The sequence below is a fragment of the Nannobrachium achirus genome (genome assembly GCF_963921795.1).
Source record: "Nannobrachium achirus genome assembly, chromosome: 18".
Lineage (NCBI taxonomy): Eukaryota > Metazoa > Chordata > Actinopteri > Myctophiformes > Myctophidae > Nannobrachium > Nannobrachium achirus.
In genome coordinates this window covers 45,561,785-45,588,712 of record NC_137825.1, presented here as the reverse complement: position 1 = coordinate 45,588,712, position 26,928 = coordinate 45,561,785, and the positions used below count along the sequence as shown (strand labels likewise).

At 41.6% G+C, this 26,928-nt stretch overlaps 1 protein-coding gene across 1 annotated transcript in view; it reads left to right on the top strand.

Annotated features, from left to right (window-relative positions):
- Positions 1 to 5,243: 5,243 nt before the first annotated feature.
- Positions 5,244 to 26,928, top strand: part of tecpr1a (tectonin beta-propeller repeat containing 1a) — a 56,380-nt gene continuing 34,695 nt past the window's right edge. Inside the window, exons 1-9 of the mRNA XM_080748270.1 lie at positions 5,244 to 5,339; positions 7,473 to 7,720; positions 8,469 to 8,651; positions 10,673 to 10,795; positions 11,516 to 11,635; positions 14,250 to 14,424; positions 15,831 to 15,931; positions 16,861 to 16,962; positions 18,662 to 18,810. Of these exons, the coding sequence (XP_080604396.1) occupies positions 7,496 to 7,720; positions 8,469 to 8,651; positions 10,673 to 10,795; positions 11,516 to 11,635; positions 14,250 to 14,424; positions 15,831 to 15,931; positions 16,861 to 16,962; positions 18,662 to 18,810 (1,178 nt within the window). The 5' untranslated portion in view covers positions 5,244 to 5,339; positions 7,473 to 7,495. The remainder of the gene's footprint in view (positions 5,340 to 7,472; positions 7,721 to 8,468; positions 8,652 to 10,672; positions 10,796 to 11,515; positions 11,636 to 14,249; positions 14,425 to 15,830; positions 15,932 to 16,860; positions 16,963 to 18,661; positions 18,811 to 26,928) is intronic.

Sequence of the window (26,928 nt, the reverse complement as noted above, 5' to 3'; positions counted from 1 at the left end):
AGATCTACAAGCTCGCAGCGCGCGCTGTGAGCTTGTATATCTGCTATTTTTCAATAGCTAAAGTATAAAATAATTAAGGCCCCTCCATCACCTTGGGCCCTAGTAACTCAGTCCCACTTTCCTACCCCTTGTGACGCCCCTGAGACTGACGTCCAGTTAACCTGCATGCTAGTCTTGCTCTGCACCACGACCTGCTCTTTTTTTTTTTTAATTAACATTGTTTATTATTTTTTTTATACACACATTGACAATAATGTTAAAGTAATGTTGTATGTGACAGTGTCATCACCGACCCCGTTCTAATCGTAGCGGTCCATTCTAGTTTGTAAAACACACACCACAGAGTTTCCTAGAAGGCTTTGCGACATAGAATTAACCATCATGTCTTTTCTTTAACCAATAAAGCCTGATGTACTTCGTTGCACGGCAGGGGTTGACACTAAGCTCTCAGAGGAACTTGCCCGTCGGGCAAGTACAGGTCATGTTCTACTTGCCCAAAGGTCATGCCCACTTGCCCGAAAAGTAAATTGTCCATGATAAAATGATTGGTAAGATTTAAATTACTGCTCAATTTAACACTTATTTCTTTACTTTCTGGGGCTGTGCGATAGAAAATGTCATACACTACATCCAAATAAAAATACCAAATACCTACATAGCTATGATTGAATGTGTCTGTGGTTTCACACTTGTTACATTCCACAGACCAGAAAACAGAGCACGCTAGCCATGTTCAGGTATTTAGACAGATATCTGGTGTTGTGTTTATAGACAGTTGCGTCTCCTCTCAAATGAGCACTTGCCTGGTCGGGCAACCTGAAAGCAAACTTCACCTGCCCCAACGTTTGATTTACCTGCCGGGGGCAGGTGGGCAGGCCTTAGTGTCAATGCCTGCACGGGGTTCCCCAGGGCGGGCCTCCTTTCTTCCCCTCTATGCCAAATCTCTTTTTTTGCCTCACAACCCGTCATGTTGCAACCGTTGCGAACTTGTAGATGACCCAGAATAGGGACACACACACAGGTTTGTGTGGTTAAGCAGAAATCTTGCCTTTACAAAGCAGTGGCGTCAGTTCAGCAAAAGATAAAGTATGGCAACATGACTGGTGTCTTGCACACACGCTGGTGACTGGTGTCTTGCACAAAGGCATGCGTGCAAGACACCAGTCATGTTGCCATACCTTGCCATATCCAATTGACGCCTCTGTTACAAAGAGACCTTGCTGGCACAAAAATAACCTTTTAGACTTTTAGGTGTGGGGAGAGGTTATCCTTAAGTTATTGATATCGAGTCGAGCCACACAGAGAGCGCTTTTCGACCGGCAAAGAACCGGCCCGGGTTCTTTCTCCCGCCTATGGGATGAACCAGAGGTGAGCTTTTCCACCGAGAACCGAGTTGGTTCGGAACGGGAACCACAAAAGCCTTGGTTCCTCTGGTTCAATCTGGTTCAATCTGGTGGAAACGTAAGCCGGTTCGCGGCCGGAACGAACCAAGGTTCCAAGAAAGTTGAATGGCACTGGTTCTTGAAATAAAGGTTCTTTTTGGTGGAAAAGGCCCCAGAGTGTCGAGAATATGCAGTTTCACTCCAGCTGAACATTCTGTCAAATAAGCGTATTAATCATTTCCACAACTACAACCAGAGATAGAACTGGCATGACTGGACATTGCTGCCTTAATGATGATGAACGGACGATGGTGAAACGGAGCAGCATCCTGGCTACCTTCCAGACTCGGCAGCAAGTGGATTATATTTTTTATTTTTATTTTTGTCTTGAAGAATGTATTCCAAGTTGTGAGAATGAAGGGAGTGTGTTGGGAAAAGGGCTTGTAGTTTGAGTGTGGTTGTGTTTATTTCAACAAGAACATTTTATCTCTTATGTGACCAGTTCAAAACAGCCTATTTATATACAGTTTATATATATATTCTCGAGAGGTTATTTAAAACGGAATATGTATGCAAATGTCCACTCGGTGGGAGTGCCCCTCTACAAGAGATGTTTTTTTTTTTAGTCAAGAAATTGGCAATTATATTTGATCTGAGCCATGGAAAACGAAAACTATTGATTTTGATTTGCCATTGACTTCTAGAATGTATATCAAATGGGTAGATTCACCTATGACCTATCAATGAAAGGAATATTTTTCACTCTTCCTGTTTCTACAGTGGTTGAATGTTGGTTGCCTTTGTTTGCTTTTCACTGTAAGCTGTAGATGTTATTGTGTACTGTACAGTACCGTACAGTGCACACTGTAAATGCACATCACAGATGTATCTGACTTCTATGGCATCATATTCAATATGGTGGACAGTGTTTGATACATAAAAGGTATGCCATTGTTTGTGAGGAGAAGAGATCCGTTTATTTTTTCTTTCTTTTTTTGCCTTACATTTGTGAATAAAAGCTTACAGAATGTAATGTCAACACCCCGAGAAAAAACCCGCAACAATAAACTCATTCTCACAGGGTCACCGATTTGAGTCGCTGAATAGATTTTATCAACATAGTTATATTCTTACATGCTTTTTTCAATATGTACCTTGGCACTGTGTTGACTAATGTAGTCTTTTTATTTCCCAATAAAACAAACAAACCAAAAAACTAACTATTGATCTTTTTTTGTGGCTTAACCGCACACACACACACGCACGCACGCACGCACGCACGCACGCACGCACGCACGCACGCACGCACGCACGCACGCACGCACGCACGCACGCACGCACGCACACACACACACACACACACACACACACACACACACACACACACACACACACACACACACACACAAACGTTTCTGTTTAATTGAATGTTTTTTTATTGGTACGAAAGTTGGGATCAATATTGGCTATATCAAATTAACAGATCATCATTTTGATCCCTAATCATAGTATCTGTGAGAGACAGAGAGAGAGAGACACAGGGAGAGACATTGATTTCCAGTGAGCTCTCTGTCCTGTAAGTATTCTATTGTACAAAATCTGGAGGATCAGAGATCAAATGTTTGACCTTCTTCAGCTTCTTATCCAAGTCTCACTAAGGCCATGGCTACACGGAGCTGGATATTTCAGATATCCAGGTTTTTCAGATATCCACATAGAAAAATATCTAGGTCCACACGGAGCTGGATATTTCATATATCCCGTTTTTTCAGATATCCACATAGAGAAATATCTAGGTCCACACGACAAAGATATCTAGGTCTAACAAGCACACACACAGTAAAGTCTTCAGAGATATCCGGGTTCCCTGTCTACACGGATCCAGTGAATCGGATATTTTTTTATGTCTTCACTTATTTATCCGGTTTAAAAAATATCCAGCTTCGCGGCCAAAATATCCAGCTTCGTGTGGCTGCAAGCCCCAACAGCACAAAAAAATGTCTAGCTTCAGAAATATCCAGCTCCGTGTAGCCATGGCCTAAGCTCATGTCTTGACAACTGCAGCTCCACAGCACACTTGCTGGTCAAGCACCTTGCTTCAACTGATGCAGAATGGTCGTGACATGCACTTGATTGGAGTTTGAAGATCAGACCTGGTGTCATCCCCTAGCACAGTGTTTCTCAACCTTTCCAGGCCGTGGCCCCCAAAATAATCATGGGACCCCCCACCCTGACGAGCACTAAGAGTTGAGGAATTACATTTCATATAAGACGGTTCTATTGTGAAAATAGCAGATCTACATGCCGATCTACATGTAGATCGGCTATTTTCACAATTTCCACCTCTAATATTTGACATTTTGGCCAATGTTTAATTGGTCATTTTAGAGGTATTAAAAAGTCCTTAAATTGTCACTTTAGAAATGTGCAGATAACCTTCTATACACTTAAACTTTATGTTGGTTTGTTTACTGTTGAGTGAGAAAACAATGTTGCACATTAGGTTAATCATCTGGGGACCCCCCAACATAATTTGGGGACTCCCAGGTTGAGAACCACTGCCCTAGCACTCCTCATTTAGCTGTACCACTTCTCCTTGTAGTATTGGGAAAGTTAGCCTATTGCTACATCAATCTGGGAACTAAATCTAAATCACTAGCTTTCTTCACAAATGTGTTCATAAAGGTGTCTACTATCACCTCTGAACTTTGTCAAACCCAACCAAGTTCAGAGGTGATAGTAGACACCTTTATGAACACATTTTGTGAAGAAAGCTAGTGATTTAGATTTAGTTCCCAGATTGATGTAGCAATAGGCCACCACACAGCATGTAATATAGACATACGGTATACAGTTTGCTTGTCCACAAAACAATTATATTTATTTATAATTATACTTTTATTTATATTGCATGTTGTTTAGAAGACAGATGATAAGTTTGATGTTTACAAGTTTACCTGGTATCCTAGTTAGCACTTAATTGTTTCCTTTACACTCTACTTACCCTCTTGTTTGTTACATGGTTAATATCTCTTACTCCAATCTTGCACTTTGTAAGGCACTCTGGTTAAAGGACGACTTCGTTTTTTTTACAGCAAGGGTTCATATTTTAGATTGTAATTAGAGAAAAGAAAAGATGAGCGTTAAAATGTTTTCATTTACTCAGCCATTTTTGTATCAGTGGTGATGGGGGCATGCTAACTATGTCTTTTTAGTCGGCAATTTCTTTTTTTTTAGTATTTACAGTAACACTACTAGCCCCCATAAGTCACATCTGCCCATGAAAGATTGCAGTGAATCTTGGGCATGGGTTTATTGTGTCTAAAAAATAGCCACTTGTATGCATGCCCCACCTACTGAAATCAAAATCATTAAAATCACTAATAAAAAAAACACATAAAAACAATGTTGTCCTTTAAGAACATCTGCTCAATGCCTAAATTGTACATTGATTGTTGCTGTCCATCTCCTAACCTGGTGTATCATTATGCCAGTTTCTGAAGTCAATATGGAAGTAATTTCTATTTAGAAATACCAGTTGTGGATAGAGAAATTAAACACAATAGTGTAGTAGCCTTTAGTAAATATGTATTATCTATCTGTTTATCATTGTTCATCACTATATCATCCACTATGCTGCTGTGTGCCATCTCTCTGATCCTCTGAGCCTGCGTGCCTTCACATAATTTGATTAGCAGCGACCCCTGGTGAATCTTTGAAGTCGGTGCGATGCACAAGGCCAGCCAATAGGAATACAACACTTCACGACAACTTCCTGCTTTGCTTTCCAATCCCTTTTGGTTGCCAATGCGAGGAAGATGATTGCCATGTAAAAGTAAACAGCAGGCACAGGGCTCTTTATATTTTAGGAGGCTGGTCGTTCATTTTCAGCGACTGAATGCATAGGAGTGTAACCTGCCCACAGACAGGTGCATCGTTTATGAAAGGGAGCACCAGGTTGGTATTTTGTGTTAATATGCTATTTCTAGAGGTGTAAGCCTCTAAGCTCGAGGCTGCCTCCTTCATTGTGCTGATTATGTGTGTTGTACATCCACATTTTCCCTTGTCAGTCACTGATATGTATTTATTTGTATTATAATATACAGTAGAATATTGTGCACATTTAGAGTGCGATTATCCTTTGCATAATAATGTTCATCGCAGGTGAACACTGGTTATATGTTGACATGACTGCTGTGTACAGTACACACAACATTCGTTAGCCTGGCGTTTGAAAACAGCCGATCTACAACGCGTTGTGAGCTTGTAGATCGGCTATTTTCAAGTACAGTATCAGAGGAGAGATATATGCATACATTCTTCATCTTCACTTCTCCTTTCTTGTTCACCCGATCGTTTCAAACGCATCGTGTCAACAATTACCATGGCTTTCAGTTTCACCTTTCTCCTTGTGTTGATCATTTCAAAACGCAGAGGGAGATGGATCGGATGATTTGTTGGTAGTATGGTCATGTTTGTGTTTGCATTGATATTTTACAGTCGCTTCAAAAACATGGTTTATTAATCGCTTGTTACGGTGGTCAGTGCACTGACCATGGTCACGCCTCTAAAGATAAGAGCATCACTGGCGCCAGTGCGGTGTTCACTGTGGGCTGCATGTGTTCACTTTCATTACACAGGTCCACACAGCGTTTTTGCATGCCTTAAATGCAGGCTATATTATCCATTTACTCTTGCCACGTAGGCAAAAAAACACCATTGTAATATAGGCTTTGTTCGCCATCCGGAATGTGAGCCAACAACGTCATGCTATAGGCCTATAATAATAATGGCAACACCTGAGAAGTCTCAAAAGAGGCAGACAAAAGCACATGAGGCCAAGGAGGATCAATCCAACCTCATAACATGATCCTGCTTAATGTGCAAAGCTCCACCTTCACTCTAAATCAGTGGTTCTCAACCTGTGGGTCGGGGCCCCCAGGGGGGTCCCCAGATGATTAACTTAATGTGCCACATTGTTTTCTCACTAAACAGTACACAAACCAACGTAAAGTTTAAGTGTATGGGTATCTACACATTTCTAAAGTGACAATTTCAGGACTTTTTAATGCCTCTAAAATGACAAATTAAACATTGAAATTGAAACAGCTGAAATTGTGAAAATAGCCAATCTACATGCTCAGAACGCCTCCCAACACGAGGTGTTGTGAGCATGTAGATCTGCTATTTTCACAATAGAACCATGTTATACAAAATGTAATGCCTCAACTCTTAGTGCTCGTCAGGGTGGGGGGTCCCCAGTTAAAATATGATTATTTTGGGGTTCCCAGCCTGAAAAGGTTGAGAACCGCTGCTCTAAATGTACACAATTCTTATTTCAGAACTGGAGATTTCCCACACAGCACCTTGTGTTTACTATCGCAAAACTATAGTATACAGTGTCAGATGTATTTCAACCACAAGAATCTGTGTAGTCTAGTACAAAATAAAAAGGCCTGTATAGGCAGTCGGCTGGGCTACATTTTGCCTTGGTCAGACCGCTCAGACTGACTGAGAAGAAACGAGGACAAGTCAACAGAAGGTCAGCAGTCTGCCCAGTTGCTGATTCACATGCATCAGTTGTATGGATCTGTCTGGCCAATTATAAGGCCCCATTTACACTGGCAGCCAAATCCAGCCTGAATCATATCTGTGCCATATCCAGTGATTGAATCCTATTTGTTTGAACGCTCAGATCTGCTTCTTGTCACTTGCAAATGCAGTGTGAACTGCATTCACTCTAGTCTTTTCCTTCCCTTTTGCTGTACATCATCATGACATCTTTCCCCTCCCGTGCCATAACAGTCCGTCTTCCACTCTTTCTGCAGCCCTTCATGAAAAAATCACACCCAGTGTGAAGTGAGCGGAGTTAATTTGATTATACGTCCAGCGACGCTTGGGCAATGAGCCATACATGCATACATAAATACGAACAGACAAAGCCGGATGTAGGAGGCTAGGAGCGGTTAGCACCGCTCAAAAGACAGGGAGTGCATAAACCTTGAACTTGAACCAGAAGCTCTCCTCTCCTTTACCTCCGTCCCATCCACCCTTCTCCTCTCCTCTCCTCCCGTCTCTTCTCCTCTCCAGGGGTCCCAGCAGGTGCTGCAGCCATGACCGTGTCCCTGCTGTGGGCAGTGGACGTCTATGGCCGCGTCTACAGCCTGTCCACCGCGGGGCAGCAGTGGGAGCAGTGCCGCGACGCTCAGCTGGAGTTCAAGCGCGTGGCCGCGGCTCAGCAGTGCTGCTGGGGCATCGCCTGCGACCACAACATCTACCTGAACGTGCACGCCTCCGACCTGCCCATACGCTACCAGGAGGAGACCTACGAGAACCAGGTGGGGCTGATTAGGTAGTCAGTACCTCAGGAATAGGCTCTATGCGCAGCAGCCATATTGGAAAGAAATTGGGCCCCTTCCTTACCTCTTTCACAGGTGTTAACAATCATACTGATTAAGGCTCTGTTCCATTCTGGTCAAACAGAGTCCGGGTTCTGATATTGTGCATGTTGGCTCACTGGAAAAACTCTGCCTCACCAGTGGATCTAAAAGTGTCTTTGAGGGGGTTCCAAATGGCCCCTTACCGGTCTGTAACTCTGGGAGTGTACAAATGGAACCAAATGGACCCATACGGTTCCAAGCTACAAGCTCACAACGGGTTGCATCTGCGACGCGACGTGAGCTTGTATGTCTGCTGTTAAACCGGAAGTGTGGTCCAAATAATCTCCAGTAAACTCCCGCGGAAACAGGTGGATGTGGGGCGGCATAGCTCAGGGGTAGAGACACCGTTATTAGAGCACGAAGGGTTCCCGAAGGGTTCCCAGTTCGAATCCGGGCTCCCCCTGAGTTAATGTCGAAGGGTCCTTGGGCAAGACTCTGAACCCCACATTGCTCCCGCCTCCCGGTGAGCTGGTTGGTGCCTTGCATGGTTTCCTCCGCCACCGGTGTATGAATGTGTGCGTGAATGGGTGAATGTAATGCACAATCTCTGTAAAGCGCTTTGGATAAAAAGCGCTATATAAATGCACCATTTATACAGTACATGTGTGGGCTCTGAAACCCCATCTCTTTATGCCTCTTCCGCCAGAGGTGGAATCCCGTGGATGGCTTCTCGGAGCGCCTGTTGCCGAGCGACCGCTGGCAGTGGAGTGATGTCACAGGTCTCCAGCACCAACCGCTGGACAGCTTTGAGCTCCCCTCGGCCAATTGGGAGTGGGAAGCTGACTGGCACGTGGACGAGAACTTTGAAGGAGAACCCACTGAAAAAGAGGTGAGTGTCTGATGTTATTTTTTCAGTTTTTCCTTTTACATCCTATTCTGCTCGTTCTCTCTATTATTCTGCCACTCTTGCCCTGCCTTTCTCAGCCATGAGCTGGGGAGTAGGAGTGTCACAATATTGTAATAATTGTCACGTCAAATAATCGTGATTATTTTTCATAATCGTCATAATCGTTTCCATGTTGAAAAATGTTCATATATTAAAAAGAAAAGTCAAAAATAGTGGAAATAGCCGATCTACAAGCTCACAACGCGTCGCATTGCGGCGCGTTGTGAGCTTGTAGATCGTCTATTTCCATTATCAATGTTCTTTTTATAGTATAAAGTTGTCAAATATGTGAGTAATTTCTTCTATATTTAGGTTATGTGTCATATCTACCATGTGCAACTTCAAAGCCTAAAAGCCAAACAGAAATGTAATCGTCAACGACAAAAACACAATTAAACGCAAATTATTTGAGTGACAATTAATCGTCGTGTAAAATGTCATAATCGTGACAGCCTTACTGGGGAGGTTTACCCTCAGTCCAAAGTTTAACTCATCTTTCCGTCTAACTATCTTTGTGTCACTGTCTCTCATGTTTCTCTTTCACATCACTCCCCCAGAATCCCTCTATCAGAATATTTATGTTTTTTGTCACAAAACAGGTTTAGGGATGTCAAGAAGCGATCCTCGACCCTCTATGCTGTCACTCTCCATTGCTTATCATTGTCTGTGTCATTGAGATAAGATAAACCTTTATTGATCCCAGGAGGGAAATTCAGGTGTCATAGCAGCGATAGCAGTAACCTTAAAGTCTTCAACGTTTTCAGACCAAGGACCCCTTATTTGAGAGCGAGATGAAGCAGAGACCCCCACAACCTTTTCATAGATTCCATATAGTTTCATCGTTTGACAGCACAATCGTCAGAGTATTTTGGATTCATATCAATTTGTGTTTTCAGATATTTAACCACTTGAACCGTCAATAGTTAATAAACTTGACCTTTCACTCTGCACTTAGTCTGCTCTTTTTCCCCCTCTACACCAAAGCTCTTTGCCGAAAATAGCCGATCTACAAGCTCAGCGCGAGGCGTTGTGAGCTTGTAGATCTGCTATTATTGGCTAAAGTTCTCAGAATATGGAGGCTAGGGTTCAAGTGGTTAATATAAAAAAGGAGAAAAAAAAAGTTTCTATCACTCAAAGATATGGAGGACCCCTTGTAGTAACACTGGGGACCCCCTAGGGGTCCCGGACACCCTGTTGAAGACCCCTGCTTTAAGTCTCTCCTTGTATTCCCCTCACCTAAATGGATCAGTTCTTTACTGCCCTTATATAGTTTACTTATGAATGTATATTTTTGCATTGTTTGTGTTTTGTGTAGTACTATGATTTGTGTCGCTCCTCAATTGTACGCCGGCCTATATTATAGAATAGATTGGCTGATTGGGGACAATGTAAGGGCACACACGCAACGAGATGACAAACTTTCCGTGTTTTGCAATGCATCAACAAATTCTTCCTGGAAGTCCCTGATACCAAGCTACGCACTATGGGGGACCGGGCCTTCTGCTCGGCAGCACCACGCCTGTGGAACAGCCTCCCCATAGAGCTGAGAGCACCACAGAACCTAGACTCTTTTAAAGCTGGCCTAAAAACCTTTTTATTCAGGAAGGCCTTTTCTAGTTTATAGTTTTAAGTTATCTTTGTATTTTAAAATCTGCATATTATCGTCATATAACATTATATTATTGATTTTGATTATTGATTATTGAATCCACCTGCTAATGTTTATTATTGACTTTGATAATTTTTTATTCTTTTAGTATGTGTTCTCCTTGAAATGTATGTAGCACTCTGAGATTCACTGAATGAAAAGTGCAATACAAATAAAATGTATTATTATTATTATTATTATTATCACCTGTAATAAAAACTGAAACAAGAATGCAAGTGATAAACGCCATTCAGATATCCCAACCCAAAACAAAAGGGAAAAGAACCCAGCAACATTATTTGAAATGTGTGTGCAGGGCTGGAGCTACGCCATGGACTTCCCTGCCAACTACACCAAAGACAAGAAGTGGAATTCCTGCGTCCGCCGCCGAAGATGGCTCCGGTACAGGACATACAAGGCTAGAGAAACCTGGGCCCAGGTGGGTTTCGTGTGTCTGTGTGTCCCGAGTGTTCAAGTACATTCACTGAATTCACCTGGAACGCATTGTTACTTAAACCATTATTTTATGCTTTAACTATTAAAAAATAGCAGATATACAAGCTCACAGCAGTGCTGCGCTGCGAGCTTGTAGATCTGCTATTTTTTTTAAATCGTTGACATCTTTGAATTGATCGTGACAATCTTTCAAGTGATCTTTTTCAAAGCGAACATTTGTAACTCAAATATTTGCTTCTGGTGGGGTCCTTGATACATAATATTTCCAGATGGGCATCGGCGGCTGTACATATATCATTCTAGGGGTCCTTGACATTAAAAACTTTGAGCACCACTGATATAGAAACACACGTTTTTCAGAAAAACGTTAGGATTTAGAAGACTTTTGGGTATTTTTCGGGTCTTAATGGGTCAAATAGACACTGAGGATTTTACCCATAGCACTACTGTAACACTCCCCTTCCCTCGGTGACCAGTGACCACACATGAAGCTAGATAGCATTTTTAGTTTTAGAATCTTTAGATTGATATTCCTATGCATTTGCTGTATTGTTGACATATTAGCTTGCTTATTGTATTGATGTATTAACTGCTTACTGTAAGTCGCTTTGGATTAAAAGCGTCTGCTAAATGCTTAAATTGTAAATTGTTACTATGTGTGTACGTGTGTGCTTATCTCTCCTCCCATGTGCTGTGCCGACAGATCCCCTCACAGCAGTCAGCTCTGCCGGACCCCTTCAACGACATCAGCTGCGGAGGCTGGGAGATCAGCGAGGAGCCCCGAGGAAGACTGTCACTGTGGGCAGTGTCCCTGCAGGGGAAGGTACAACCAGGGTTCCCACGGTCATGAAATTACTGGAAATATTTTGAAATTAGATTTTTTTTTTCCAGTACTGGAAAAGTTTTGGAATTGGAAAAAATAGCTATGCATTGTCTTTGGTTATTGATTTTGTTAATACCTCTAAAATGACAAATTAAACATTGGCCAAATTGTCAAATATTAGAGGCAGAAATTGTGAAAATAGCAGAAAACCAAGGTTCGAACCAAACCGTGGGTTGACTGAACCGTTGCACCCCTACACGTACAGACACACAGACACACAGACACACACACACACACACACACACACACACACACACACACACACACACACACACACACACACACACACACACACACACACACACACACACACACACTAATAAGTGGGGAGCACAGCTGCTACCTTAGTACTAACAGGAACCCAACTATATGTAAACATAAGTGCACGCGCGCACACACACACGCACACGCACACACACACACACACACAGAGGACATGATGCATACTCAGTGGTGTAGGCTGCGGTGAACACACACATGCTGACACCCACGTGCACAATTAAAATGACACCACTACAAAGACTGACAGACACCCCGCCCCCTCCACACACACACACACACACACACACACACGCACACGCACACACACACACACACACACACACACACACACACACACACACACACACACACGCACACACACACACCCGGAGAAACATGTCTGTCATTGTTCCAAAGCCCACGGCAAGGTCACACATCACAATGTTCTGACACATCAAGCAAACACCTCTGTCTGCGCTGCACACACACAACAATTACAGCCCCGCTGTTCGCTCTCTTCTCTGTGCTCGCTCTCTCTCTCTCGCTCTCTCTCCACATGCAAACCTCTGTTCCTCTTCTTGCTTCTGTCTTCCTGTTGCCTTCATTTCTCTCCTCTCTCTTCTCTTGTTCTCGTTCTGTCTCACCCACCTCTTTTTCTCATTGTCTCATTTCTCATACAACTGTAGTGTAGGGCATTCACGAATAGTGATTTTTAGTATTCGAATTATTGGACCTCAAAGTATTCGAATAGTCGAATATTCGACAGGACTGGCCAAACCGTCAAATATTAAGTAAGCAAGAGGCGAACATTGTGAAAATAGCAGATCTACTTGCGAGGCGTTGTGAGCATGTAGATCTGCTATTTTCTCAATATTTATCTGCGGAATCGAGTCACATTAAAGTTATACCATGTAACTTTTTTTACAAAACAAATCTTAAAATTGTCCTAACTCTTAAATCGCTAAAGTTTTAGAACACCCACTCCGTTATTTTCAGCTTCTAAAGCCTTCTCTTTATATGTTTTCTATGAGCCGTGAGGGGGGGAGAATTTTGCGGCAAAATTGCGTCATCACACTACCGGCCAATCACAGCGAGGGTTATACACTGCTGGCCAATCACAGCGCATCTTGAAGTGGGGTTGCTATGGCGGCCATATTTGTAGTCGCCCGTGTACCTCGCCTACCAGGCAGGGTGAAGGAGTCCGTTTCTCCGGAATGCCTGAACGCACAGGAACCAGGGACCCCTCTAAAGATAGATCTCGGCGAGGTGGAGGCAGACGAGGTGGAGGCAGACGCGAAAAACGGCCGAAAGACGTGGACGCGACCGCGGTTTGCTATAGGGCTACTGACCACTAGTTGAGCATCTTACACAGTATAGCTTTAAATGTAATACCTACAATTCCAAGTGCTTGTCAGGGTGGGGTCCCCAGTTCAAATATGTTTATTTTGGGGGTCACGGCCTAAAAAAAGTTTGAGAACCCATGGTATAGAGCATTAACAAATTCATCCACCAGGGGCATTGACAACTCATTCTTATGACTTCCTATCTAGCCAAGCTTTATAAACTATATCTTTTTTAAAGAGAAAACAATAAAAAAATAAAAAATAAGCTAATATTCGACTTCGGTGAACAACGTCGAACAGTGACTTTGATATTCGAATATTCGAATATTTGGTGAATGCCCTACTACAGTGGTTCTCAAAAAAATGTGGGGATCCCCCTGGGGATCCCTACATTCTTTGGGGGATTTAACTTAATGTGATTAGCTTAATGTGAAACACTGTTTTCTCACTCAACAGTAAACAAACCAACATAAGGTTTAAGGGTATAGAGGGTATCTGCACATATCTAAAGTGACAATTTAAGGACTTTTTTAATAACTCTAAAATGACAAATTAAACATTGCATTGGCCAAATTGTCAAATATTAGAGCCAGCAATTGTGAAAATAGCCGATCTACATGCATGTACTGTAGATCGGCTATTTTCACAATAGAACCGTGACAACTCTTAGTGCTCGTCAGGGTGGGGAGGGGGTCCCCAATTCAAAATGATTATTTTGGGGGTTGCGGCCTGAAAAGGCTGAGAACCACTGGTCTACTAAACGGGAATTCTCCTGCCCTGGACATCTTTTCCTCCCATCTTATTCCTTTCTTCCCTTCACATCAAATCTTCCTGTCACCCTTTCCCTCCTTTTCTCTCCCTCTTATAATCCTCTCACCCTCTCTTTCTCTCTTACCGCACCCTCCCCTCCCCTCCCCTCCCCTCCCCTCCCCTCCTCTCCGTCCATCCAGGTGTGGTTCAGGGAAGGGATTCAGCACCACAGTCCGGAGGGCACCGCTTGGGAGGAGATCTCTGTGCCCGGAGAGGTGGTCCAGATCAGCTGTGGTCCCGGGGACCTGGTCTGGGCGGTGCTCTGGGAAGGCCAGTTCATCGTCAGGGAGGGCATTGGGCGAGACTGCCCCCAGGGTAGGTGCCATTTCTGCTTGGCTTTTAGACTTTGAAATTGCACCTGGCAGATATGACACACAATCTAAATATACGAAGAAATGACTGGCATATTTGACAACTTTGTGCTTTAAAAATAACATTGATGGAAGTGGAAATATCCGATCTACAAGCTCACAACGCGTTGCATTGCGACGCGTTGTGAGCTTGTAGATCCGCTATTTCCACTTTCTTTAACCCATTCAGGCCGGGTACACATTTTAGTGTATTGGGAGGGGCTTACAGTACATGTACAGTATGTTGCATCATATTTGTTTTTGTAGGCTAAATTCTGATTTAGGCCTAACTATAGGTTAGGCCTAAATGGGTAAAAAAAATGAAATTATATGAACATTTTTCAACATGGAAACGATTATGACAAAATAATTAGACAATTATGTGATAACTGATACGTTTGTCAGCCTTCTGATTGGTTCCTGAGACTCCCTGACTGGCCAACCAGAAAAAACCATTCACTTTTTGCTATCGGGGGTGGAGTTTGTGCAGTGGAGAATGTTGCTTCAGGCTTTCAAGAACAGTCCGCACTGCGCGACACGGCATGCGTCTGGTACGGCCGCGATTTACGGCCGCGATTTCGCTCAATATAATGAATAAGCTTCAACAAACTAGTTCACATGGACCTTATCAATGTAACTAAGAGTTACGATTGGGTACATATATTTTAAATGGGCAGAATTACGAAAACCCAGCCTATTATGTGAGGAGAACAGATTATAGTTCTCCTCTTCCTACCCAAGATGCAATGTGCTTTCTTTTTCTATTTCTATTCTCTCTCTGATCCAGAGGATTAAACTAATTAAAACATATATTTTCGGGGGGAAATTACTGTTTTGCTATGTAATTACTGTACTGTTATTAATATCACGTAGATGTGTTTTTTTTGGTACTTTATATAGCTGTAATGAGGCTATGAAGGAAAAAAAAATCCCATCCACTTCCACTATAAAATAATCTGCAATAGTGATTCTGTCCCACTGGGATTAAACAAATTAAAACATATATTTTCGGGGAAACCCCCTGTTTTGCAATGTAACTACTGTACCTTTGTCTTCCCTTTTTATTAATATCACCTAGATGTTTTTCCTTTGGTACTTTAAATTGCAATAATGAGGCTATGAAAAAAAAAATCCCATTCACTGCCACTATAAAAACAATCTGCCCAGGGTTAATGTCCCACCATAGTAACAGGGCAGAATGGGGCGGGATTTGCAAAAGCCTGAATTGTAACAGGCCTAGTAATATGTTGTTGAACATTTTGCTGCTCTCCTGGTCATGTGAAAAACGTAAATGATCTAACCAGGACTGGCTGGTTAAGTAAATAGAAATTCAGATGGATTACTAAGGATGTCATTTCTTTGGGGTACCAGGTGCGTCCTGGGTGGTGGTGGACTCTCCCAGTGCGGAGGTTGGTGCCATCCACGTAGCGGTGGGCGTCAACGTAGTGTGGGCCCTCACCAAGGACAACAAAGTAAGGACACACTGGGAAGCTAACCATTAGTGCAGGTTTCTTCAACGTTTTCGGGCCATGGACCACTTAGACCCATTTAGGCCTAGGATTATTGACTACTTTAACCATTGAAAAATAGCAGATATACAAGCTCACACCGTGGCACCAAGTGCCGCGCTGCAAGCTTGTAGATCTGCTATTTTTGAAAAATCATGATTTTTCTTTGCAGGTCTTTGAATATATCTATTTAAAAGCGAACATTTGTAAATCAAATATTTGCTTCTGGGGGGTCCCTGGAACAACATATTTTGAGATGGGGGTCCGTGGCTAAATACCTGTAATTTTGGGGGTCCTTGACATGAAAACGTTTGAGAACCACTGATTTAGAGGAAGGATTTAGAAGTCGGGTCAAATATATTCATAGACTTGCACACATTTTCACGATTTTTCAAAAATAGCAGATCTACAAGCTCGCAGCGCGGCACTCGGTGCCGCGCTGTGAGCTTGTATATCTGCTATTTTTCTAAGGTTAAAGCATACAATAATGGTTAAAGTGGTTAAAATCTAACGCGACTCGGGCGCGTTCCAGGTATTTGAGAGTTAAGAGAGATGAAGCAGGGACCCCCACAACCTTTTCATAGATTCCATATATTTTCATTGTTTGACAGCACAATCATCAGTGTGTTTTGGATTCATGTCAATTTGTGTTTTCTGACATTCAACCACTTGAACCGTCAATACTTAATGAACTAGACCTTTCACTCCGTACTTAGTCTGCTCTTTTTCCCCTCCACACCAAACCTCTTTGCCAAAAATAGCCGATCTACGAGCTTGCAGATCTGCTGTTTTTGTCTACATTTTTGTCTAAACCTCTGCCGATTTAGCTCCTCGCGTTGTGGGTTCTTTCGAACACATCTATTCTATAGTATCTTGCGTTTGGTTCCATCCAGGTGTGGTTCAGGCGTGGCGTGAACTCTCACAACCCCTGTGGCTCGGGGTGGATCAGCATGGTGGGAGAAATGATTGTGATCAACGTGGGACTCAATGACCAGGTGAATCCCCACCGAATGGCTGACAATCGGGGGAACATGATACTGTACTGTACATGCTTTGTTCATACTGATTAGTGTGACGTTTATTCCTTTAAAACACAGGGCGTTACCTACATTTTTTAACTTTGAAGTTGAAACTAAAAAGTGTGACTCCAGCCTGCAATACTCACAAGACTTATTCTTTAGGCCAGTGGTTCCCAAACTTCTCAGGTCGATACCCATTATTTAGTTAAGGAATTTTAATAAAACCCTGGGAATAAATTCCTTACCAAACAATTTCTTCACCAATGTGTTCGTAAGGTGTCTAGTAACATATCTAACAAAGATTGAAATTCAACATCCCTAGCAAAATACTTGACAGCTAGGGTAATTCTGGGTCTCATTCACTTACTATATACACTGTACTATAAGGGAAGAAATCACTCCCAAAAATATGCTTTAAGTAGCATGTTAGGGGTCTAACTAGGTGTTTTTAATTATTCTGAATCCATTGCAAGCATTTGTTTTGCACGAAAAACATTCATTGGGCCAAAATCAGACGCAAATAAACAATGGTTTAGTGATGAGTCATCACTTTACACAAGGTGTATGGGGTCCATTTTTGTCACAAGGAATGTTTTTCGTGCAAAACAAATGCTTGCAATGGATTCAGAATAATTAAAAACGCCTAGTTAGACCCCTCACATCCCACTTAAAGCATATTTTTGGGAGTGATTTTTCCCCTTATAGTACAGTGTATAGTAAGTGAATGAGACCCAGAATTACCCTAGCTGTCAAACATTTTGCTAGGGATGTTGAATTTCAATCTTTGTTAAATATGTTACTAGACACCTTTACGAACACATTGGTGAAGAAATTGTTTGGTAAGGAATTTATTCCCAGGTTTGACAGGTATTCTGCTAATTTTTCCCTGACTAATTAGAGAGATTAGATGTTGACCGGGACCCAAACTAGTGAAAATAGAAGATCTGCAAGCACACGACGTGTCGCGAGCTTGTAGATTTTCAGGAAAAGAAAATTAGATTTTTACCCACTGTTTGGGAAACAGTGCTTTTTGACTATAGAAGAGAAAAGAGGACTAGTTCAGTCAGAGATGACTGAGACTGATGTTGTGGTGTGCTGCGCAAGGTTATAATAGTTTTGGATTTTTCCATTAGTTTTAATTTTTATTAGTTTTGAGGTTTTGTTTTCAATTACAGTTTAGTTTTAATTAGTTTTTAAGGTGGGGTTGCTAGTTTCGTTTCGTTTTTATTTTTTGAAAATGCTTAGTTTTAGTTTAGTTTTTATTAGTTTTAGTGTTAGTTTTAGTCTTTTACCTAATATGGGGTATTTGTCAGGGGTGAGATTAAAAAAGCTCCGGAAAAAGTATTGTCTAATAAAGAAAATCAACAAAACATCATATTGTTGAGAGTGGCAGGAATGTTGAGACATACAACTTCTCTCTTTGACCTCACCAACTGGTGTTTTTTAATTTTTTTATTTCCACGAAAGACAAAAGACGAAAACTAAGGAGATTTTCTCTTTAATTTTAGTTTATTTTAGTTAGTTTTGTAAACACACAATACCGTTTCAGTTAGTTTTCGTTTTTTTTTAAAAGCTTAGTTTTTATTTTTATTTCAGTTAACTGAAATGTTTTTCCATTCTAGTTTTCGTTTTTTAGTTAGTTTTCGTTTACTATAATAACCTTGCTGCCGCGTAGATGTGGGCCATCGGCTGTGAGGACAGGGCGGTCTACTCCCGACAAGGAGTGACGTCCAGCGAGCTCAGCGGGAAGGCCTGGAAGGTGATCAGCGTTCCCCGAGACGGAGACCGCTCGCACTCCAGCGCCAGCGCTGGCAGTCTGCACAGGTGAGGGGACGAAAAAGTTGCATGCAGGGGTAGGCCTGTCACAATTATTACATAATAATCGTCAAATCGTGATTATTTGACATAATCACGATTATTTTTCATAATCGTCATAATCGTTTCCACGTTGAAAAACGTTCATATATTTAAAAAAGGGGTCATAAATAGTGGAAATAGCAGATCTACAAGCTCACAACGCGTCGCGATGCGACGCGTTGTGAGCTTGTAGATCGGCTATTTCCACTATCAATGTTCCTTTTTTAAGTATAATGTTGTCAAATATGTCAGTAATTTATCTGTATATTTAGGTTATGTGTCATATCTACCATGTGCAACTTAAAAGCCTAAAAAGCCAAACGGAAATGTAATTGTCAACGACAAAAACACAATTTAATCGTTAATCGCAATTATTTGAGGGACAAATAATCGTCATGTCAAATGTCATAATCGTGACAGCCCTATGCAGGGGTCATCAATATGTCCATTCTAGGGATGGGCTGAACTTTAGAGAAAACTGCTGCGCCCTCGTTTGTCCTTTGTCTTGGTTTAACTGCAGGTGCGGGAGGTCTGGAGGAAATGAAGGAAGGCTGGTAGAGGACTCGCTCACTGCATATATACTTAAGGAACACTCCTTAGACTGAGACTTTAACTCTTATACCGCTTTGGACGTTCCTGTTCGCCCCAATTCTCAAGAGACCTCCGGGCCAATACGGCGCTCGTTCGCGTTCGTTCGTTCGTTCGCTTACCTTGTTGAAGCTGATGAGGGGTCGCGCCGCCGTGTACTGTAAACACATTTTCCGCGGTGATGGTGTAAAAAATCCATTATGCGTTAACATCAACGGAGACCAATTCACTTCCTTGTTGATTTCTCTGGCTGTGAGGCTCTGTGGCCAGTGACTGGTCTGAATGCACGTAACAGGCAAATCACATTCATTCTCAGCATGACGCCGCCCTCTGCTGCCTGGCAGACCAAAGTGCACTATTGCACAATCAAAAAAATAAATAAAAATAAAATAAATAAATGTCTATCTATCTACTATAACGTCGCAAAGGTAAGCCGCTTTTTGATGGCACCAGACCCAATAAATAAATAAATAATCTGGCAGTAGGAGAGTTAATATAATTTCTTTTATTTTTAGCCCATAGTGCTCAGATGCTCAGTGCAAAAATTAAAAAAAGCAAACGTTTCGGTCCTGGGACCTTCGTCAGTGCTTTACGTGCTTTCCTCTACTAGCCTTCCTTCATTCTAGGGATGGGACAATAATAGTTTTTATTGTGATAAAAAAAAAAAAAAAAAAGCTCACGATAATCGTATCGTGGAGATTTACGTTCATCGCGAAATTATCCTCCGTCATGCACTGGGACCAATTCACCTTTTATTTGCCTAGCTGCATATCCGGTACCACTTAAACCCTCTAGAATTGGTCAAACGGACCTGGAAATAACATACTTGAATTGATATGAGCCTTTTTTTTTCTCTAAAAAAATCAAACCTATCAAACCTCTTCTACAAGCTCACAGAGCTTGTAGATCGGCGTTTTTTTTTTGGCAAATGTTCTGCACCAGGATAATGGATGTTGGGGATAATTTTTTGATAACTGCGATAACATCGTAAATCGCAATTTTCTTTTGACATTCATATCATCCCATCCCTAGTCCGTACACGGACAAATGTGTCCGTGGCAGAGACTTGTTGGTGGTACTGTACTGTAAATGTCAGATTATTTTTTTACACAGCATTAGGGCTGTCACAATTATTACATAATCGTCTAATCGCAATTATTTTACATAATCGCGATTATGTTTCATAATCGTCATAATCGTGAATGTTCAAAATTTCATAAATAAGTAAAGAAATAGTGGAAATAGCAGATCTACAAGCTCACAACGCGTCGCATCGCGACGCGTTGTGAGCTTGTAGATCGGCTATTTCCACTATCAATGTCATTTTTTAAGTAGAAAGTTGTCAAATATATCCATTATTTCTTTGTATATTTAGGTCATGTGTCATATCTGCCATGTACAACTTCAAAGCCTAAAAGCCAAACAGAAATGTAATTATCAACAACAAAAACACAATTAAATCGTTAATCGCAATTATTTGAGTGACAATTAATCGTCATGTAAAATGTCATATCGTGACAGCCCTACACAGCATTATAATGTTTTGATCATAAGACTGAATGTCAAGTCTCCAGGTTTTATTCAAAATATGTATGACACTGATTTACTATGGCACATTCTCGAACCTTTATTTGCAAGGACCCCCATTATAACTCTTGAGAGTGTTCAAATGGAACCAAATGGACCCGTAGGGTTCATTTGGTTCCATTTGAACACTCTCTGAGTGAATCTGACAAAAATGTGCACCACAAGCCAGCATGGCGATGACCCCTGGTTGCATGTTGCAGTGGAAACTCAACACACCTACTCTCCAGGCACAAGTACAAGAGAGTACAATGCAAAAATAAAGATAGTCTGCATAGATTTGGGATGACCTACTTACTGCAGTGGAGTTCAGTGCAGTCACATGCGCGCGCACACGCACGCACGCACGCACGCACGCACGCGCACGAGTGTAATTAAGTCATTAATCATATATTTTGAGAGGGGGTGAGGAAATGAGAAAAAGTACTGAATGTGCTACACTTGATTTAATGGCATGTCCACCAGAGGGAGATGGCTTAACACATTGAATGCCAAGGTTTCTGGAAATTAGTCAATAGCCCCAGCCACCATTGACTCCCCATTCATTTTGAGACCATACATAACTGTACTTTTTTGAAGTATTATATGAACTGCGAACACATGCAGATACACTTTAGGGTGTATTCTTTCATGTTGCAAAGAATTGAGTTCACAGATAGTTCCATTTTGAATATAAGTGCATGTGAAAATAAAAAAAACGCTCATAAATCTTGCCTCTCAAATGAGGTTCTGAGATAATCGCATTTAAAGGTTTATTTTATGTACAGAACTGTTTGTACTGTGTCAATCTCAACTTGGCACATATCAGAATAATCGGTAGGATGTTTACTTTACTGTTGACTTTACCGTTAGTCAAAATATTATTCGCCTGTGGAGTTATGGGCTTATCTATAGGGTTAGGGTTAATCAAAATAGAACTGTGTTATGTGGTACTTTCAGCATTTCCAAGGCTAAAACTCCTGTTATGGGTCATGATTTATTTTTTCTAGGCAGCTGCATGCTTTCTAGGCAGCTGCATGCTTTATTTACAGATATTTTGATGTTCACATCGTCAACCTACAATATTCCATGTAATATTGTTTCACAGAAATGGATGTCAGAGAAAAACACATGTTTTGTATATATTGTGCCAGTAAGTAATTTCAACTAGGACTATTTGCAAATGTGATACCTGTTTTGAAAGCCTGAAGGATGTTCTTTATTCTACACACAAAAAGTAAGTTCATATGACATTTCTTTTTGAAGTTAGGACCAAAAGTTTACATTATTGTCAATATACTGTATTGAGGAGGTTTGGCGCCCCCATGTGTTCGTTCTATATCATGACACTACAAATGTGTGTGTGTCATTCATACATTCATAAGTGTACAAATAGAACCAAATGGACCCTTACGGGTCAATTTTTACACTCTCAGAGTACTCTGAGTACCATGTAATGGTCAGTTATGTAGCCAGATATGTGATGGACAATTAGTGATTGAAAGTAAGTACATTTACTGAATTATGGGAATGGAGATGAGATGCTTTTAGTTTAAAGATTTGTTTTTTATGCCTTTATTTGATAGGACAATAGACTGACAGGAAATGGGAGAGATGGGGGATGACATGTGGTCATGACAGGTCGTCCAGATCGGGAATCGAACCGGTGACGCCAGCAGGCATCATAGTATGTGGTATGCGCTTTGACCACTAGGCCAGTGGGCGCCCCTAGATGCTTTTAGTTTAGTTTACTCAAGTTGGAATTCTTGAAACTATTTTGTACCCCACCTAGACAAATAACACGAGTAGGTCAGGCATTTAGTGCAGGTTTAGTTCAGTGCATCAAAATAAATAAGGCCAAAATATACAAATACAATGTTTTTTTTACATACAAAAGCCTAAAACTGAATGACAGAATGCTATGAATGAAATATTGCCCAATGCTCAACTGCATGTTGCCTGTTGACCTCTTCTGACCTGCTGTAGGGGCCTTGGTAGACTAATGTTATCTTCCCATTTTCTATGCAATTCAAACATGGCAGGCTTGGCCGGTCAATTTCTAGACTGCATTATAAGGTTTTGGCTTTGATCGAAATTACTGAATGTCTACAGGTTCCCTTCAGATATGAAGGGAACCTGAGTTACTATGACACATTAGAGCTTACTAAACAACTAAACCTGAACAAACAACTGAACCTCTTTTTTTCAGTGAATCAAGGCTTTATTTTCCTTGGGATATTATTTCACAGAAATGCATTTCAGAGATTGCCAGACCAACATAAAATGCTCAACTTTTACAGCAAATATCTCAAACAACCCTTTGAATTGTTGTCTTTCATTATAAATTACAAAAAAAGGTAGTTTGTTGATCTTTTCTGACTAAGGCCTGTCAATATACTGTATTGAGGAGGTTTGGCGCCCCCATGTGTTCGTTCTATATCATGACACTACAAATGTGTGTGTGTCATTCATACATTCATAAGTGTACAAATAGAACCAAATGGACCCTTACGGGTCAATTTTTACACTCTCAGAGTACTCTGAGTACCATGTAATGGTCAGTTATGTAGCCAGATATGTGATGGACAATTAGTGATTGAAAGTAAGTACATTTACTGAATTATGGGAATGGAGATGAGATGCTTTTAGTTTAAAGATTTGTTTTTTATGCCTTTATTTGATAGGACAATAGACTGACAGGAAATGGGAGAGATGGGGGATGACATGTGGTCATGACAGGTCATCCAGATCGGGAATCGAACCGGTGACACCAGCAGGCATCATAGTATGTGGTATGCGCTTTGACCACTAGGCCAGTGGGCGCCCCAAGATGCTTTTAGTTTACTCAAGTTGGAATTCTTGAAACTATTTTGTACCCCACCTAGACAAATAACACGAGTAGGTCAGGCATTTAGTGCAGGTTTAGTTCAGTGCATCAAAATAAATAAGGCCAAAATATACAAATACAATGTTTTTTTTACATACAAAAGCCTAAAACTGAATGACAGAATGCTATGAATGAAATATTGCCCAATGCTCAACTGCATGTTGCCTGTTGACCTCTTCTGACCTGCTGTAGGGGCCTTGGTAGACTAATGTTATCTTCCCATTTTCTATGCAATTCAAACATGGCAGGCTTGGCCGGTCAATTTCTAGACTGCATTATAAGGTTTTGGCTTTGATCGAAATTACTGAATGTCTACAGGTTCCCTTCAGATATGAAGGGAACCTGAGTTACTATGACACATTATAACTAAACCTGAACACTGAACCTCTTTTTTCAGTGAATCAAGGCTTTATTTTCCTTGGGATATTATTTCACAGAAATGCATTTCAGAGATGTTGTCAAAATCGTGCCCCAGTAATTGTTCAGCTAGGAATATTTGCAAATGTGATACCTCTATTGGAAAGCTGAGGATGTGTACTTTATTCTACAAATATAAAAGACAAGACTGGTCATTTGAAATTTTATTTTCCTGTACAAAAGACGGAACAATAAAGTACAACCTTGAACCTTTGAGATCAGACAACAGTAGATACTGTCAGGTACTTCTGTGCAAGTGTATTTCAGTGCATCAAAATAGATAGGCCAACATATTATATACTATACAGTGTATTTCAGTGCATCAAAATAGATAGGCCAACATACTATAACTATATACTATATATACAAATGCAATGGATTTTCCATGTACACAGTGCTTGTAATCTCAAATGGCAACATGAAGACAGGCTGAAAGGTCATATGAATATTTTACTTTTGACTTCATTGACTTCAGACAGACAGTAGGTATTCTCAAAACAACAAGGGGCTTACATTTGTAGGGCTTGGTTTTTCAACAGTGCTATGTGAGCAACAGCATTGAGAACAGGTTACATTTTCAATGAAACAAGGCTTTATTTTCCTTGGGATATTACTTCACAGAAATGCATTTGAGAGATGTAAATATTGTGCCACAATAATTGTTCAACTAGGAATATTCTAACCATAAAATAATACAAGCCTTCTTCAGCTCAAAGTCCCAAAGTTCAATGTCAAAGGTGCTTGAACTCTGAGTGAGTTCAATAAAATAAAATAAGTGAGACATGAAAAATATGGAAAATAAAATAAAAGTTCAGGACGTAGGCTCAGTTCAATGTCAAAGATGCTTTCACTCTGAGCGATAGTCCAATGAGTGTGAGGAAAATAAATAGAAAATAATAATAATTTTTTTTTTGTTTTCTTTTCTTTTTTTTACAAAGGAAATAAAATAAAATAAAACATTGTGTAGTGTGTGTGTGTGTGTGTGTGTGTGTGTGTGTGTGTGTGTGTGTGTGTGTGAGAGAGAGAGAGCATCATGCTTCTCACCTCTGGTGGTACTCGAAGAAACAGGGGTAGGTGCAAAGGGGGACGTAGTGGCAGCCCACACAGACATAATGTGTCTCCTTGCGGACGGGAGGGTTCTTGTTCAGGCAGTTCTTGCATTTTCGGAACGGCCTATCCTGACCTGGGTTGGGGTTGATGGGCTGCAGAACATGCCCCCTGAAGTCGATGTCGTACCGTTGTTCAGGGTCCCTGCCGCGGGGTCCCCTAGGGGTGGGGGCAAGGGGGGCAGGGGGGGGAGGAGCAGGTGCTGCTGCTTCTGCTGCTGCTGCTGCTGCTGCCTCTGGTGCTGCCTCTGCCTCTGCTGCTGCTGCTGCTGCTGCTTCTGCTACCAGAGGAAGTTTGGTCCAGGCCTTGGCTGTCTCCAGGATGAACTTCCTCATCTTCATTGGCGGCTTCCTCTTGGGTTCGTCTGGTTCTCTGAGGTCGTCGTCGTCGCTGTCGACTTCGTTCTTCAGCTTGTAGATGATGTGGCTGTTGACGAGGGCAATCTGGAACAGGTACATCACGAATTTTGAAGTCCACTTGGCCGTCTTGCGGACAAACGGATAATACGAGATTTTTTGATCAAGACGGTCCACCTGCAAAGACAAGTAAACAGAGGCGTCAATTGAGTATGGCAAGCTATCGCAGATTTTTTTTTTTTTTTTTTTTTTGTAATTTTTTTTTTTTTTTTTTTTTTTTTTGTAAGCTATGGCAGCTGCCATACCTTGGCTACAGGGGGAAATAATAAAATGTACTTTTCATCATGCCTGTTGCTAAGGTATGGCAACATGACTGGTGCGAAGACACCAGTCATGTTGCCATACCTTAGCTTTTTCTGAACTGATGCCACTGGTAGACAAGACAATGTATAATGACAAATATGTTAGCCTGAGGCACCAAGAGCATGAGGCACCACAACATGCGGCGCTGCATGTTGTGAGCTTGCAGGCTCCAAGCTCACAACACGCAGTGCCACGTGTTGATGCACGCAATGAGGCAATGAGTAGACAAGACAATGTATTAGGTGGTGGTGGTACATATGATCTTATTTGTCAAACTTACCCCGTTCATGTAGAGATTGTAGTCACACACGCAGGCTGGCTTCTTCTGGGGGACTCTGTTCTTTTGCCCTCTCTGCTTGACGTGGACTGTGCGTTGTTCATCCTGGTGGAGGGTGGAGACCATCTTGACAATTCGCTTGTCCCTCCATGCCAAAACCATCACTTTGCCATTGTGGCGAGACACCGTTGCACCCACTTCCAGACCAGTCAGCTTGACATCTTTGATGGCCTGTGGTTCGCCCCTGTTGGTACGGAGTGTGCCACAGGTGTGCATCTTGAGACCGAGGAGCATGGTAGACGTCGTGATGTGGTTGTAAAAGTTATCCTGAAATGAGGTTAGAAATTATAGTTTAGTCCTGAGAACAACCACCAGTTGTAGATAAGCCAAGGTCAGATCATAGTATAGCATGGAAGGTCACAGCAGGCAAATGTAATCACTACTAAGCAATATAACATAATATAATTTTAGCTCATCACCTGATAAAGACGGTATCCAAGGCCTTCAAGGCCGTCAATCAGGAACCG